Source organism: Nannobrachium achirus (assembly GCF_963921795.1).
Source record: "Nannobrachium achirus genome assembly, chromosome: 6".
Taxonomy (NCBI): domain Eukaryota; kingdom Metazoa; phylum Chordata; class Actinopteri; order Myctophiformes; family Myctophidae; genus Nannobrachium; species Nannobrachium achirus.
This window is the reverse complement of record NC_137815.1, coordinates 60,089,776-60,107,809: the sequence shown is the minus strand read 5'-3', so window position 1 is coordinate 60,107,809 and position 18,034 is coordinate 60,089,776. Positions and strand designations below refer to the sequence as shown.

The 18,034-nt window shown below is 41.9% G+C and overlaps 1 protein-coding gene across 1 annotated transcript in view; it reads left to right on the top strand.

Annotated features, from left to right (window-relative positions):
- Positions 1–1,194: 1,194 nt before the first annotated feature.
- chl1b (cell adhesion molecule L1-like b) overlaps positions 1,195–18,034 on the top strand; it is a 50,587-nt gene continuing 33,747 nt past the window's right edge. The window contains exons 1-4 of the mRNA XM_080728483.1: positions 1,195–1,334; positions 12,408–12,615; positions 16,980–17,088; positions 17,338–17,528. Of these exons, the coding sequence (XP_080584609.1) occupies positions 12,483–12,615; positions 16,980–17,088; positions 17,338–17,528 (433 nt within the window). The 5' untranslated portion in view covers positions 1,195–1,334; positions 12,408–12,482. The remainder of the gene's footprint in view (positions 1,335–12,407; positions 12,616–16,979; positions 17,089–17,337; positions 17,529–18,034) is intronic.

The window sequence follows — 18,034 nt, the reverse complement described above, 5'->3', positions numbered from 1 at the left end:
CTCTCCCACCGTTTTTCCCAACTGTCAGCATTTGTGAGGCCTGAGTGATAATAACCTCGTTATTTGTGGCTGCGTGTCCCATCAGAATAGGCCTTGCTGCCTTTTGGCTGGTTTTTGCAGCAGCTACGACCCACATCAGCATAATTCAAGCATGACCCTCTTCCCCTCCCCTTTTCATTTTATGCCTTTCTGCGCCGCTAAAACCCAAGTCTCAGACCAGGGTCCACGCCATACATCATCCAGACTGGGGTAGCTTCCTCCCTTCCCCCCCTCCTGTGTGTCGTGGGAGAGAGACTGCAGTTTTTGTCGGGCCATGGAAGGCTCTTATCGACAGTCTCAGCACTCCTTCTCTGCTCTGTGCTTTCACTTGACAGATCAGCCTGCCTCCACTCACCCCATCTGTGTAGTCTTGGAGTGATATCCCAGTTCACCAGTGTGGAACAGTCAGGTCTTTTCTTTACCTTTGCCCAATTCTATTTCTTTCTTTATTTCTTTGTTACATTTCAGGAGGATACACAGGTTCATTAGCTCCTCACAGGAACAGCAAACATAAAAGACCAGCAAAGATTAGATGGATGCGTATTCTTGATGGTCTCATATATGATATGAGACCTACAGTTGTAGGGAGGTTTTTCAATAATGTTTCGAAAGAATAGCTGATTCGATTAGAGATTGACTATTTACATCGTCATATAAAATAGTGCCCCCAAATTACAAAAGAGTATTGTTGTATGTGTTATGTAGAAGGAGCAACAACGCAACAGATGATAGATCTCAGCAGGTGGTCTGTGCTTCTACCTCATATCCTAGTCATTTTTCCCCTCCATTCGGCTGATCTGTGAAGCTAAGAGAGGCTTTTAAGTGAACCGTCAGGTGCAGCAAACATGTTACGGTGACACTGGGGGGTGTGTGTTAAATGGAACTTGCATTCCTCCAGTATTCCACTCTCTTTTGTACACACCCCGTGAATAGCCTTTAGATCGGGCTTTGTGGGGATGATTGTCAGTGGCTTAATGAGCGTTTTTGCCAAGCTGGAGGCTTTGGCAACATATGTGTCTACAGTCTCTCTCTCTCTCTCTCTCTCTCTCTCTCTCTCTCTCTCTCTCTCTCTCTCTCTCTCTCTCTCTCTCTCTCTCTCCCTCTCTCCCTCTCTCTCTGCCTCCCTAGCCTCTGACAGGCTACAGTGCAGGCAGACACTTCCAGAGTATGCTTGGTTTTCGCAGAAAATCTTTTTCATCTAATTTATGCTTAGCTTTTCCTTTGGATTCTGTTGCCTGGAGAGGATTAGTTGATCTTCTCAGAAGGGACTAGCTCTGAGAATGAAGTTGAGACTTGTAAGTATCTTACTGTCTTGAGACGTTTCTGCGAGCTGTTGAACGCGCTGTAGTGGCAGCGTGTGTCTAGCGGTGCGTGTTTTGGTTCCTGCACGTGCAGCAAGAAGCACACTTCGACACAAACAGAATCCCTCCCACGGAGAAGAGTCATTGTTATTCACATGTTGAATTAGTTGAAACGATAAAGGAGGGATGTTTTGTATTAACCGCTGTGCTTTAAATGACAAGCATTATCAGAGTTTCTTTCTTTTTCTCTCTCTGATTGATTTTGTGGAGTTTGTTCAGAATGTGTTATTGATCACTTGATAAATGATAACTCTGTATACAGTAGATGCCCAATAGAAATTGCTGCTTGCTGTACAAGGGTTCGGGTTAGGGTACTTACTTGCTGTTTTTCCTCATCAGAGGTTATCTTTCACACATTACAGTTACAAATTGTTTGTTGAAACCTGTGACATTCTCAAACAGAATTGACGTTTGCCTTTTTGACAGGGTACAAAAATAGTTTGAAAAACCATACGGCATACATTCTTTCATTCTCGACAGTTTACTGTGTCATATGGTGCAACAGCTGAGCAAATTACATGTGTAATACAGTTATCGCTCAGTAGAAAGAAAATATCAGTGCAGGTGTAATTGTGTGCATGCATAACATTGTCTTGTGCATGGCTGCATGCATGAATTATCAACTCGCTGATGCTGGCTCACTGTTGTTGCTCACACAAAATTACCTTGGCTGAAATATTTGGTTATTGATGTTCAGATTTGGTACGGTAATAGAGAGCTATTAGGCACTGTACAAGTGTATCAACAATATGACTACTGCAACAGCCAGATCATTCAGTTATTCATGTAGGCTACTAGTATGAGCTCGTAGGTGATGGATAATATTGAATACTTTGTTTTCAAAACGTATATTTAGTGGGGGGACTTCCAGGTGACTGGTCAATAACACAAGGTGTAATGTTTGACTGGGTTTTACTATTTTCCTTCATTTAACTGGCACACATTATATTTGCATAAAGGATTACACTGACTCATGAAACACTAATGAAAGCTAAATGATGCATGCAATCAGCACATGTTGTGACTTAGCTGCGATAGGGCTCAACATACCATATATATTGTTTTATTTTGTTCAGACAAGTACAGTTACAGTTGGTTAAGATGAAGTGTTCAACTGACCACTTAAACCTGTACTTTATTGCATGGGATCCCACAGGGCTATATCCTTTTTTCCCTCTACACCTCTACACCAAATCTCTTAGATGAAAATAGGCGATCTACAAACATTGCTTGTAGATTCGCCTTTGTTCACATAATGTTCTACTACGATATACCCTGGATAGGGATGTTTTGGACTATGCATTACTGTTATGTATACTGTATAGTATACAGTATGACATGTAGGCTATTGTAGGCTATGCTGTTGTGTCCATAGTACACCATGACAGCCTGTAATATAAATTGTGATGATTCAGCAATGTCGTATTTCTAATCATTAGTTGCTGACCTTGAGTTCACTACATTCCATTTTCCATCACATGCAGCCCACTCACAAACCTATCAAGTGATGGAGGGGGCTGGACAGAGCCGTATTTCCGACAGCTGTGTCAAACATCTCACCCAATGTAACAATGTCCAGATGTCCCTCTGTAGCACAGAGCAGGAACTACAAACGGAGGATTTATATTCACCATAGACCCTGAATTTCACTGTCTGGCTGGAAACGCAAATATCACTTTAGCTTAAATGCGAGACCTGTAGGGGATTCCAAGGCAGTTGCATTTTTTTATACTGCATTCTGTTTTTTCTCTTCAACTATCATATTTGTTCAGTGGGAAATCAGAGATTCCGGTATCTCGGCAGAAGTAAATTGCTTAGGGTTTGATAGTGGTGGGGATTTGGGATATAAATCCCATCGATCACGTCTGGCTGTGGGCACAAGTTTCATCCTGGGAAATTGCCAACATCAGTCAGATGGAGTGAGTGAACGAGGAGGGGAGCATGCTGCGCTCATTCACGCAAAATAATATTCCTGAATTCATTTCTCTGCTGGCCACTCAGCGAGGATCACAGACTAATGTGATTATACTGTCCTGGGTGCGAGGGCACTTCTCTGGGACTTCAAAGTGTCCAGATCAGAGGGGAAATGAAAAGAAGAAAGACCTGTAAGCTGTGAAGCAGACAGGTGCAGTACACCACTCAAAACCTCTATTTATTTTTTTGTTCAAGCGTGGACTCAAAGAGCGTCACATGTCACATGATTCAATCACACGTTGAGCATACACACCCCCATGATTTATGGTTGTGTCGTGTGACACGCTCCAATGCTCAGTTAAAATTAAAGTGGTGTCATTGAGCACATAGATGAATCAATGTGGTCTGTAATCACGAATGGCTGGCTGCTTCATGGTGGTGGTATAGTGATGTAGGCTTTGCTCTGCACACTTTGTGTTTTGGTTTAGCCTAAATATGTTCTGCAGGACCGTGTTGTATACCACTGAACCAGACACAAGTGGCACAAAGGGCCATCATAATTAAAGTGAAATCCTCACTATGCCGTACCACTCACAAAGGTTGTGAAATAATGTGGGACAGGCATGATGCTTGTGTATTTCTTTTTAACAAAGCTTTCAGTTTTTAGTTTAGTTTAGTTTTTCTTTATTTATTTTTCCACTTAGATCATCATTTTTCAAGTCATCTCCAATTGTGAAATATATATATATATATTTTTTTTTTTATCTTGCCTGAGAGGGTTGGGGTAAGATTCATGGATCTGGCAAAACAAAACAAATTAGATTGTTGCAGAGAAGGAACAACACAAGGCTACTTTTCCAGATCTTTAATTAATACCAGCATGTGGAATGAGATTCGGCTTCAGCTGTTGCGCAATATTCTGTAAAATCACAATGGGACATGGGAGCTATTCCTCTCTCTTCCCAGTCATGAAAGTTCATGTCAGGTCAGGCGGGTCATTCTTCATCAAAACGTCAAGGCGTACAGGGTCACCCGTTGCCCCCACACACACAGTTCATCAGCGAAACCACTCTATATCTGTCTTTAAACGGGCTTCATTCCTCTACATCCCAGATCCTCACATCATTTCTCCACCCCCACCCTCTCCTCTCCTCCTCCTCCACCCTCTTCCCCCAGTCCCCAGATCATCTCCAGTCCATGTACTATTGCTACGACTCCTGAAATATTAATGGCACAATAATTGAACTGTCACGCATGCCGATGTGCGGTGAAATTGAGCCAAATCTCAATTAGGCAAGGTTATTATTTAATATCGCTCCCACTTCCTAATCTCATTTAGTGTCTTGTTTCTGTTTTGCTCCCAGTGCTGAAATTTTAATAATAAACGAGCTGCATTCACATTAAGCATGTTGTAGAATGCTGATAGTGTCTTTGCCAGAGGTCAGAATAGGCTGTTTCAAATTCTGAGGAGCAAGTTGGGGGGGAAAGAAGGAAATCCCCAAACATACAACTGAAAGGAACCTTGAGTTCAGATTGTCCTTTTTACACAAGTTCAGATTGTCCTATTTCAAGTACACAAAGAATTTTGAACGCTTGCTTCAGAAAAGAGGCAGCTTTGTTACACACTAAATGCCAGATAATCGCTGTGAATAATTTTGTGAACAAAATGTGCAATTGATTGAACACACAAGGGACAAAACAAAGGCAAAGAAAGAAACACAGTCATTAGAGACATCAAGAGGCAGGCAGGCACACCTTTTCCTGTTTAATGTTAACTAGCTCTGCCATTGTTTTAATTGTTCTTTAGTCGTCCAATGCGGATGGGGTGGGCATCATCGTGCGAGAGGGGAAGAAAAGTTTAGAGTTGCTGTCTTCCCATTGCCGGTCTTTAGCAAAGCGAATATTTTAATGCAGGCTGACAGGAAGAGGATCTACTTTAATCCCATTACAGGCTTGCCCATTAAACTACATTAGGCCCACACTTTCCTGTCTGTTGTGCAGAGAAGCCTTGTGTGTGAAAGAGGCAGCTTTTGCTTGCTAATGAGTCCCACACTGTATTGACATTACATTTCATATAGCCTAAAAATACTTTTTACTTAATTCACTCTAACGTAGCTGTTAAAATGACGGTGCATTTACGGTGTGCGCTAGATTTAGAGAAGTCTTGAATTATTGATGATATTGATAAATATTTGAGGGTGTAGATGTTTTCTTAAAATGCCAGTGCGTGGTCCCCAGTATCATTACAATATTTAGTGTACATTTGTGTGTCTAGGTCAAGGTTAAGGCTTCAGTGCCAGAGCAGATGGCAGAAATATTAGCATGTTGGGACTGTAAGCATGTGCCAAGAAGATAAGTGTGCCAAAAACGTCTCCTCAAGAGAAGTAAGTTGGGGTCTTTAATTTAGCCTGCAGGTTCACTCATTGATGGGGAACTACGGGCTCTCCATCATATTATATATAGAATATTGCATATACCTATGCCTCTCTGTTAAAATACACAAAGTAATGGGGAAGTCTGGGAGCAAGTTCTCCACATACTATACATAACTCAGAGAGAAGTTTTAAGGCTTGCATGGACCCAGATATTTTACTTTCCCCAGATTGGTACATCCTCCTCTCCATGCTCTCCTATCTACCCTACAGCTCCTGTACCCTCCGAGATTGGCTAAGCAAGTTTAGGGTTCACACTGGCCTTCCCTCGCTGAGCCGCTTTTAACCTCCTGCCAGTTTCATGAGTCTCAGACGGGAGCGATTGCAGGCTGAAGGGGGTGGGGATTAAGGATAGCCTGCCGTCTTAAAGCGGGCAGGACCTGAGGGGCCCTCTTGTGTATACACACTAAAAACTCATGGGTCATTTCTTGACCCAAATCATGGGTCATTTGTGTTAGGTCAAATTTCAGGGTCATTTCTCAGAGCCACAACCCTTCCTTGAGTTATTGGGATATTATTTTGACCCAATTCCAGGGTTGTTTGAGTTAGGTAATATGTATCTGGGGGTGACCCATTTTTGGGGTTAGTGGTAACCCCTATACTTGGGTCAGTGGTCTAGCTTTGGCCAATCAGGGGACAGGCACCATAAACCTGTTTGCAAAGCATGCTGGGAAAAGCATTTGTCTAGGTTTCCAGAGACATTTTCTAAGCTGTTGGGAGCTAAAAATGCTAAATATGTCATATCCATGTGTCTGTCTCGGCAAGCTGACTGTCATATGTCTGAATTTGATTTGTCAATATTTGAGCCTAAACCCTAACCGTAAGTGCTTGGCTGCTAGATTAGGGTTGAGCTCCCTCCCCCAGCTTTTTCTGATAGAGAAGAACTCATGGTAATTCTGAGATTATTTTTTATTTATCTTCTCTAAACTATTCTGATTATAGTATTATTATCAACATTGTTGCATATATATTTAATTATGCACTTTTATGTTGATATTACTAATCTTTGAACAAATCATCTGAGAAGAAACCCTGAAACATTTCTGATATTATGTTAATGTCAGATAATATTGGCATTGTCATTCTCCAGACCATGCAGGTTGTATTCATTTAGCCCACTCAACCCCAAAACTTGGGTTATATTGACTACAATCTTGGGTCATTTTAAACAAATAATTTGGTTATTTATTTGACCCAATTTATGGGTCAACATTCATAACCAAATTTCTTGCGTTAAAATAACCAAACCTGGCATTGGTCCCTATTTGACCCGTGAGTTGGATCAAAAATGACCCAAGTTGAGTTGTTTTTGACCCAGCAGTTTTTAGAGTGTATCTTATAGGTCCAATACCCCTATGACTTCAACGTAGACATCATAGCTCCCAGTAGTTTAGCACTGCAACCAGATGGCCAAGTTGATTCTCACTAAATGCTTAACGAGGGGGAGAACAAATTAAATCAGATGGCATGCGATCAAGCACAGTTTGAATAAAACGTAATCCATCTAAAGTGGTGTTAGGATGGTAAAGCCTTTTGGCCGACGAAACAATAGGGCAATGCGAACACATTGTCTTGTGGGTATTGTAAATCCCCCTCTCCTCTTTAATCTAGCCTAAGCTCAAGCCAATTAGTACAGGATCCTTACTTTTTGATTCTGCTCTGTTTGTATCAACATAAATCACAAGGTGTGGGAAAGACAGAACTAAGACGGTGGCAAAACAATGCCTCGGGCCTTTCCCTTGACTCATAAATCATAACATTACTATGTCAGTTCTGTGTTGGAAATAAAGTCAATAGGCCTGTATTGTGATTTAGGGGGCTGGTGTATCGCCATCGCTGAGACGCTGCCTTGTTGGTGAGCCTGTTGGTGGGTCAGGTGGGGGTCACAAGTTGGGTCAGAACGTCCAGAATTGAGTCACGAAGCCCCCAGACACAGTTAATACCATTAACATGGGCCATGGCCGAAAAGTTCAGGGTGCATAAGCATCTGAAAGCAGGGCCGCCCAGCAACCCACCAAATCGACTCCTTTGTTCTCTGGTCAATTATTCAATTACTTCTCCTGATCTGGCTTTTGACCCCAGTGTTTCCTATTGAATTTCTTTACCCAGCCAGATCAGAAAGGCAGGTCTATCCATGGAACCAGTTTAGAGCAGCCTCGCAAAGGGCCAGCAGTTAATCTACATGGAAAGCTATTGGAGAATGTTTTGTATCCTGTATCTGGTTTACTGTTGCTGGAATAAACAGACATTAACACAATGTAAATTGTTTGACATCGCAGCTGTATAATTACCAGATCCCTGTTATACTATTTCCATTCACTGCGAAGACACCCCCGCTGACTCTCGGTTCTTAGATCATATATTAACATTTCTCCCCCTTATTTAGCAGTTATTTCATTATTTTCTTTTTTTCTTTTCTTTTCTTTTCTTTTTTTGCTAGCTCCAGTAGTCTGTGTTTTAACTAATTAGACTAGAATGACCTAATGAGCTGGGTCACAGCCAGCATAAGGAAGACTAATCTACTGACATATTGGAGGTTGTGCGGCTGAGAAAGATCCTGCCCTTTGCTGTTTTCCTTTATCTTCACTGTCGGGTGGAAACCTTGTATGTCCAAATAAATGTATTTTCTTCAGGGAATGGAACAAAGAAGAACCTATGTTCCAATGGATCCAACATAGTTATTATTTAGACCTGAGCTCTTGTTAATACTATTCATTGCTTCAATATTTAACCATTTTCACTTTCAAATAAACAGCGAAATAGCAGATCTACAAGATCACAATGCGTCGTGATGCGACACGTTGTGAGCTTCTAGATCGGCTATTTTTGCTACTTTTGCATGACACTATCTTACTGTAAGTGGAGCATTCATTAAAAAAAATGTTTCAACGTGGAGATGTAAGGTTTCTGCCCGACAGTGACCTTATGCTAGTGTAGCAGTAGTGGCTCAGAGCCTCTGCCTGATGACCAAAAAGCCTAATATCTCCCCTTGCTAAGGAGGAATTCACCTTTAGCCTATTGGTTTAGATCAGGGGTTCTCAAACTTTTTTAAGCCTTGACCCGAAAAATAAACATACATGAACTGGGGACCACTACCCTGACAAGCACTTGGAATTTGTAGGTATTACATTGAATGTGACTCGGTTCCACAGTGTGTGGCGTTGTGAGCGTGTAGATCTGCTATTTTCACAATGTTCGCCTCTTGCTTACTTAATATTTGACAGTCCTTAAAAGCCCTTGAATTGTCACTTTATAAATGTGCAGATACCCTGTATACCCTTATGTAGGTTTGTTTACCGTTGAGTGAGATTTTTTTTTTACGTTAAGCTAATCATCTGGGGACCCCACAAAATAATTTGGGGACCCCACTTGGGGTCCTGAACCCAAGTTTGAGAACCACTGGTTTAGATGTTGGCTTTCCTCGCTGGAGACCCGGGTTCGATTCCCGGGGTGTTACATTGTGCCGTGACCCAGATTGTGTTTCCCCGGCGGTGGGGGGTCAAAGCGGGGGTGAGCGCAGCAGTAGTGTGGCTCAGAGTCAGAGCCTCTGCCTGATGACCAAAAAAAAGCCCAATATCTTCCCCGGTCAAGGGGGAATTCCCCTTTAGCCTATTAGTTAAAAGACAACTCCTCCCTAAAACACTTCTAGGCTAATTTTCCTACTTTTATTGATCCAAAAAGACTGTCCATGGGGTCTATTAGGCAGAAATGCCCCTGTTGTCCAGTTTCCCCTACAGAACCCAGCAGCTCTCATAGCATAGAGTGGAGCTTATAAGCCTATCGCTTTTACACTATTTATTGTGGTCAAAAGTGATTTTCTTTTTCATGAATGTGTTACTAGTTGTCATTACAAACACATCCGTGCCTTGGTTTTCCAACACAAGCCACCACAATCTCATAAATAATGTTTTGGGGTGATTATTTGGCACAGGTGCCAATCAAAGTGACAGTAGTGGCTAAATTACAGGGCATCTTTTCCGGGACTCGGCAAAACACATAAGAGAATAACATCTGTTTAGCAGAGTGTGAGGGCTTGTGTGGGACAACGATGACATGGATGTGTTTGTAATGACAACTACTAACACATTCATGAAAAATAAAAACACTTTTGACCACAACAAATAGTGTAAAAGCGATAGGCTTATAAGCTCCACTCTATGCTATGAGAGCTGCTGGGTTCTGCTGGGGAAACTGGACAACAGGGGCATTTCTGCCTAATAGACCCCATGGACAGTCTTTTTGGATCAATATAAGTAGGAAAATGAGCCTAGAAGTGTTTTAGGGAGGAGTTGTCCTTTAAGATATTAGCTTTGAGTTTGATTCCCGGGCGTTACACTTGTACTGTGAACAGCTTCCCATGCTCGTTATCAGGCACGTGCACACATACCGTAGATCATCAAACGGGGGCTTGAGCCCCTGCCCTTTTACCCGTCTGTAAAAAGTGCCCTCTCCAGACCATGAATGCAGTTTTTAACTATGGTGAAAGAAATGCAAATGTCCCCCTTTTCCATGCCATACCTGAAGGCAGCATTCAAGAGAATTGCCTTTTCCAAACTCTCCTAAACTTTAATGCAGCATCTTATGTTGAAAGAATTTCCCTCTCTGTGTAGAAATCTATACCGTTACTTACGCCACATCTCCAGTATTGACTTGATTGTGCTTTCACCGATTTCGTGCCGCCGACATGAAAGGGATAATTGTCCAAAGTGCTGGTCGTTTTCCCCAACTCTCTTATTTTGAAGGCCGGAAGTAGATCGAGCTCACAATTCCCATTTGATGATGTTCAAGATTCACCCGTGACTACTTCCGGTCCCGAGCGTAAACAATGATCTAAGATGGATGCCTTCATGCTTGTGCTATTTTAGCGAGAATCCAATGCCATCCTTGGCATCAAAAGTGTTTTTTGGAGAAAATGGACTGTAAAGATGAGAAAGACTGTTGGTTTCTAAGGGATGGGATCACTATTGTGTGCACGTGGATGCGCGATGATGATGAATCGGCGACTTCACCCGTGCCAGGGTTATTCACCGGACCGAAGGTAGCCAGCGCCAGCTTTACTGTATACAGTATATTTCGCACGACATCGCGGGATCGGCACTGTAGATACCTTTTAATATTTCGCGAGTCATCGCGGGATCAGCATTAATTAAGTAATAGTTTAGTGTGGTATCAAGTACCGAAAATAGCCGACCTCCAAGCTCACAACGCGTCGCAGCGTGACGCGTTGTGAGCTTGGAAGTCTGCTATTTTCAATATTTTCACCAAAAGGCCCTTTTAGAAATGTCAGCCCCTGCTTCTCTAACATTCTCTGCACGTCCCTGCTCGTTATGGCCTTGGCCGTCTGTTGGGTGGAAAATGATCCAGGGCACGTTGCTCTGCTGCTTGCCAAGGTGGTGGGGGGTAGACAGTCCTAACTCCTGTATTATTTAGCTATACGTCAAACTTCTCCTCCAGCTCTGTTCACTGCAATAATAGATTATAAATATTCAGCCGCGTCGCTAATCACTTTTGTGTTTTCGGAATGCAAGGCGTGCGGAAAAGGGTATCAGTGTTTTGAAATTCTCCTTGGCTCGGTTTCAGCGTGAATGGATTCTCTTTTTTATTTTATTTTTTTGGAACATCTGTCGTGCATTAATATATCCACAGGCTGCTGCATTTATTTCTTTATTTCCGCTCTGTTCTTCTTTTCCCAAGCACAAGCTTGGGAAAAGAAAAAAACGAAACAAAAAAAACACTCTCTGCCACACATACCAACAGACATCAAACTGGAAAACAAACCCAGTCCCCAGGGAACGGCTCATATAAGCCTTTGATATGATTTTTCTTGTCTTTTTTTCCCCCTCTTTCTGTATTTTTTTCCTCCTATGCGTCTCGGTATTTTCGAAACAGAGCAGAATGTGTGCCCTGCTGATGCAAGGGGCTGCTTTGCTGGAGATGTATCTATGGTGGGCCTGGCTACACCTGGCTGAGCAGCAGAGGCAGCAGAGCTCCAAGTCACGGGGGATTTGTTTGTGTGTGTGTGTGTGTGTGTGTGTGTGTGTGTGTGGTTTTCTCATAACTGTCTGCAGGGGCGTCACAAGGGGGGGAACGTGGGACTGAGTTACTAGGGCCCAAGGTGGAGGGGCCTTCATTATTTTATACTTTAGCTATTGGAAAAAAAGCAGATATACAAGCTCACATAATTATACAAGCTCACACTCGGTGTCGCAGCGCGGCACTCGCGCTGCTATTTTTGAAAAGTCGTGAAAATGTGTGCAAATCTTTGAATATATGTATTTTTTAAGCGAACATTTGTAACTCAAAGTTTGCTTCTGGGGGGTCCCTGGAACTAAATATTTTGAGATGGGGGTCCGTGGCCAAATACATATAATTTTGGGGGTCCTTCACATGAAAGGTTTTGAGCACCAAATTTGAAACATAGGTTTTTCAAAAAACCTTTGAAGGATTTCAAAAATAGCAGATCTACGGTGCCACGCTGCAAGCTTGTATATCTGCTATTTTTCAATAGTTAAAGCACAAAATACTGCGTAATAATGCGTTCCCAATGGGGGGCCCGCAGTGAATCCTTGCACCCAGGGCCCAGAATTTGGTGCGACGCCCCTGACTGTCTGCGAGGTTGCATGGATTCACGGGGGCCTATCCTGTCTGTGTGTGCTTTCAGGTCTCGCATCTCCCGTGTGCCATAGAAATGAACTGAGGAGTGAAAAGAGAGCAGCCGCACTTGTTAACTCTCATCATGAACTCCCAGATTGCCATCTGCCGCGGGCCCATGAGGTCAAAGAAGAGCCATGGATTAGCTGCCCTGCTGAGCATTGTCTGCTGTATTTGTGCCTTTCACCTCACTACTGCCATTGACATCCCGTTGGAGGGTGAGTGCCAACTTCTCCTATAGACAGAGCATGTGGGCGATGTGTCTTCTTTCAGTCCATGTGTTCATTACTTCCAAAACACAGCATTTAAACTCTACTTGACCATTTAAAACAGTTCCGGTGTAAACAGTACCATGCACGAAAGAGGAACACGTCTGGGGGTGCATATGGGGTTTAATTAGGGCTGTCACAACCAATTCATGATTGTCATAATCGTTTCCATGTTGAAAAGTTTTCATATATATTTTTTAAGTAAAAAATAGTGGAAATAGCAGATCTACAAGCTCACAACGCGACACGTTGTGAACTTGTAGATTGGCTATTTCCACTATCAATGTTCTTTTTTAAGTATAAAGTTGTCAAATATGTCAGTAATTTCTTTGTATATTTAGGTTATGTGTCATATCTACCATGTGTTACTTCAAAGCCTAAAAGACAAACATAAATGTAATTATCAATGATAATAACACAATTAAATCGCTAATCGCAATTATTTGAGTGACAATTAATCATCATGTAAGATGTTGTGACAGCCCTATGTTCAATGTGACCTGCGTTTACACACACAAGCATGCTTGTGTGCGCACCTCATTCATGCATGAGGCTGTTTATCCTGGAACTGTGTTAAGGAGTAAAGTTTCAGCAAAAATGCTTTGTTTTGGAAGTTATGAGGACACAGACTGGATATAAAAGACATGGATTATACTGTGGAAGTTTTTTTTTAATTATTTATTTTACTTTATAAGCAGATTTACAGTATATAGCTTACTTTTTCTGTTGCTAATATTGGACCCATTCGCTGTGAAGGAATGCGACAAACCAAAAGTCTGAATGAATTTAAGGCTTCATGGGTTGAGCAGTCATTTTGTGGGTGAAATGTTCTTTTAAAGCTGCAATGTTCATAATTATTAATTAATCAATCAATAATTTTTAATTATTAAAAAAACGATATTTAACCAGGCAAAACAAAACATTCTCATTTACGATTGTGTCCCAAATCAGGGCCCGCACGAATGCCGACATTTCTACTGCTGAGCTAAGAAAGCCCATTTTGGCAGGATAGATATTACACTTTAACCCTTGTCAACCCGTAGTAGTCCTACCTGACCACAAGATCTAAATAGAACAGCAGGGAGACCACCGCCAACCACTTGTGTTAGTTATATTGTATTAACTCTTTTAGTGCTAAAACCGAACAATTTCGGTTCTTTTTTTCAATCCAATACAATATTTTTTTTGCTATTTTACTTACCCTGAGCTGATAGTAGCGACGTGGGTGGTCCTGGCTCGTCCATCGCTTTCCAACGAGCCATGCTACATGTTGCGACGATTTATTCCATTGAAAATGGTTTAGAATAAAGTTTAGAACCCCCCCCAAAAAAACTCTATTTTTGCGCGACGTAGCCTGACTAAATTTTTTCATCCAGGCCGCCTACAGCGATCTCTTTCCACGGGCCCGTAATCGGGTAACGCCGCTGCACCGCGCCGCCGAATCCAATACATTGTCACATCTTTAGAGCTCATTTTCTCTGAACTGTGTTCCTAGGGCAGCGGAAAAGTTTTTTTTGCGGCTGAATAGCTTCAGATCGGTCTTCTAAAAAATAAAACAACCGATAGCTAACTGTTAGCTCACTCCCTCCGGTTCACTCTCATAACACTCATTGCAGTGAAAAGCAAAGCCAGTTCTGCCTGGATACCCGGATGTGATAGTGAAGGCTTATGGGAGAATGTCTGGCACTCTAGCGGCACCTTGTGGCCCCTGGCAGTTATCCAGTTAACATACTCGTAAAAAAAAAAGAAAATACAAAAAGATTATTCACAGACCAAATTGTTCATTGTTCATTTACTTAACTAGAAACTAGTATAATGGCTAGCACTTTATTTCATTCACTTTATTCAACAAATAATACAAATTCAACTTGAATGTGTATTGCTATTGGCCTGGACCGCTGGCATAGTGGTCAGCTAGGGCACCTAGGCTACAATGTAGCCTGACGGCCTGTCACAGGTTCAAGTCCCGATCCTGACGGCCTTTGCTACTTGTCTCTCCACATTACATGTCAGCCTACTGTCCTATGATCAATATAGTCCAGTAAAAATAAAGCTGAGTTTGGAAAAAATTGTGTTATTTAGTTTCTCAACTGATTCTGACAGGAAATTAGGTCTACTAGCCAGGATAAAAAATCTACCATAATCTGCTCACTCCAAATACCCACAGTGGCCAAATCAAGTTGGGCTCCCATCGACTTTCTATACAGGAGGAAAATACCCAGAAAAAAATCTGCTTTAAGTAGGATGTTAGGGGTCTAACTAGGGGTTTGTCATGATGCTGAATCCATTGCAAGCATTTATTTTGCACAAAAAACATTCCTTGGGCTAAAAATGGCCCCAGAAAATGATGGTTTAGTGATGAAAAGTGATGAGTCATTAAAAAAATCATCTTTTGTTGGCGTTTTCTGGGGCCAATGAATGTTTTTTGTGCAAAACAAATGCTTGCAATGGATTCAGCATCATGACAAACCCCTAGTTAGACCCCTCACATCCTACTTAAAGCAGATTCTTTTTCTGGGTATTTTCCTCCTGTATAGAAAGTCGATGGGAGCCCAACTTGATTTGGCCACTGTGGGTATTTGCAGTGAGCAGATTATGGTAGATTTTGTTATCCTGGCTAGTAGACCTAATTTCCTAACAGAATCAGTTGAAAAACGAAATAATAAAATTTTGTCCAACCTGAGTGTATTTTTTCCCTAGATTTACTAGACTAATAGTAAAGGAAGAAAAAGGGTATAGATCTTCTACGAAACACACGTTTGTTATTTGGGAAGGAAATAAATCCTATCACACAGGTCTGTGAGTGTTATAGACTTTACAGTCAGGCATGCTGTGGATGGAATATATTTACACCCGTTATCTTGTTTAGAGTCTGGTTTATTTCCCCTGTTGTACCACAGCATATATCCAACAGTTTCCTTGGTAACATGTATTCTAGCACTGAATTATTCAGAAACATCTCTTTAGGGCGTGAAAGGGAACAGTTCAAACTATTTTTTCCCCTTTTTTTTTTCTCTCCAAGCAATTCATACTGTACTGTCACTGGTTGATGTATCCTCTTTAATTTGCTGTAACCACATGTGTTTAAGGGTCTTACAGTAAATTTGCTGTAACCACATGTGTTTAAGGGTCTTACTGTATGCTCAGATACTGATGACAAAAAAGGATTGTTCTCACACCACTAACTGTGTTTTTGTTTTGTTTATGTTCCCCTGCGGCAATGGATTCACTAGTTTTAGGTCATGTAAACAGTAAGTTTGCTCTGCTGTGTCCTATAGTAGCTCATTTTAGTGGTGTCATCAGCTCTCCTGGCTGGATGTCTTAAACACACCTACAGCTGTAGTCTCGTGTGTCGGATCTACATCTACATGTGTCATCGTTAATGACTCCATGAAACTGATATCTGAGATCCGTGACATCTGATTAACCTTTGATTGGCAGTCGGTCATATTAGTAGCACTGACAGTAGATAGTCCAGGCGTTTCGGGCAGTATTTTGATGGAATCGTGCACTTTATGAAAGAAGCATGAAATTTGGCACACAGTTAGAACATGCCATATGGAACATTTTTGGCCAAAGGGACATCGCAGATTTGTCTTGGGAAACTTGTGGGAGCCAATCAAAGTTGGGCTCTCATAGACTTTACTATAGAGTAAAATAATACAAAAAATAAATGCTTTAGGTAGCATGTGAGGGGTCAAACTATTTGTTTTTTGGGATTCTGAATCCAATGCAAACATTTGTTTGGCAGGAAAAACATTCCTTGGGCTAAAAACGGACCCCATAAAACTATGGTTTAGTGATGAGTCATCAGTTTTGTGGCGGCCATTTCTCAGAAAGGAATGTTTTTCGTGCAAAACAAATGCTTGCATTGGATTCAGAATCCGGAAAAACACCTAGTTTGACCCTTCACATGCTACTTAAAGCATAGTTATTTGTTGTATTATTTTCCTATAGTAAAGTCTATGAGAGCCCAACTTTGATTGGCCCCCACAAGTTTCCCAAGACAAATCTGCGATGTCCCTATAGCCAAAAATGTTCCATATGGCATGTTTTAACTGTGTGCCAAATGTCATGTTTCTTTCATAAAGTGCACAAGTTTTGCCTGAAACGCTCAGACTAAGACAAGACTGTCAATTCCATAATTAACTCATCTTAAATGTTTAACCAGAGCCGTCTACAGATCATATGAAGAGTCGCCTCACCCCCATATCAGACATCTACCATTTGCACACACACACCAAATACCCACACTTTTGGTAAAAGGACTGAGAGTAAAATAATTGAATGCTATCTGTGTGTTTGTTGCCCAGTTGAGCAGCTGCCCACCATCACAGCCCAGTCGCCCAGCTCCCTCATTGCCTTCCCCTTTGACGAGAGCTTCCCCATGACGTGTGAAGCCAAAGGGAACCCCGTGCCACAGTGAGTACCAAGCAAGCGCTGTATCTCCAGCAGATGGAAGGAAAGGGGGGCAGCCCTGGAGAGCTTGTTAGCATATACTGACACTACAGTTTTGGCAGGAACTCTGTTTTGTCTTGTTGGGTCTTGTGTACCCACTTTGCAAACTGAACATACTGTACTGCATTTCGAGGCAGATTTTTGCCCACACTTGCCTTTTTTTTTTTAAGATTTTGGTTGGCTCATACAACCTGAACTCTTTTCTCCGTGCAGCTTTCGTTGGACAAAGGATGGAGAGGAATTTGACCCCTTCCTAGACCCCCGTCTGTTGAAAGAGGAGGACTCTGGGACTTTTGTGATACCCAATAACGGGAACCTCACGGAGTACCAGGGAACCTATCGATGTTATGCCTCCAATAAACTGGGGACCGCCATCTCGGAAGAGATTGAGTTCACTGTTCCCCGTGAGTAACATACAGCTATGTTTTTGGGGCGGTGCTCTGTTACTGTGCCTTAAAATGATTCAGGGTTTTGGGGGTCCGTTTAATGGCCTTTCCATTGTGAGATTTGTATTGTCCATGGCAAAACGTCAGTGAACTAGGGATGGGACGATATGCAATATTATCGTTTATCGTGATAAAAAACACTCACGATAATCATATCGTGGAGATTGAATTTATCGTGATATCGTCCTCTGTCATGCACTGGGATACATTCACCTTTTATTTGCCGAGCTGCATATCTGGTACCACTAAAACCCTCCATAATTGGTAAAAGGTACTTCTAATATATGTACTTGATACAGTCTTTTTTCACTCTCTATCAAATGTCTTTTCCAAAAAACAGCCGATCTACAAGCTCACAACGCGTTGTGAGGCTATTTTTTTGGCACATTTTCTGCCCCAGGATAATGGATGTTAGGGATGTTTTGTTTATCGTGATAATATCGTAAATCGCGATTTCTTTGGTC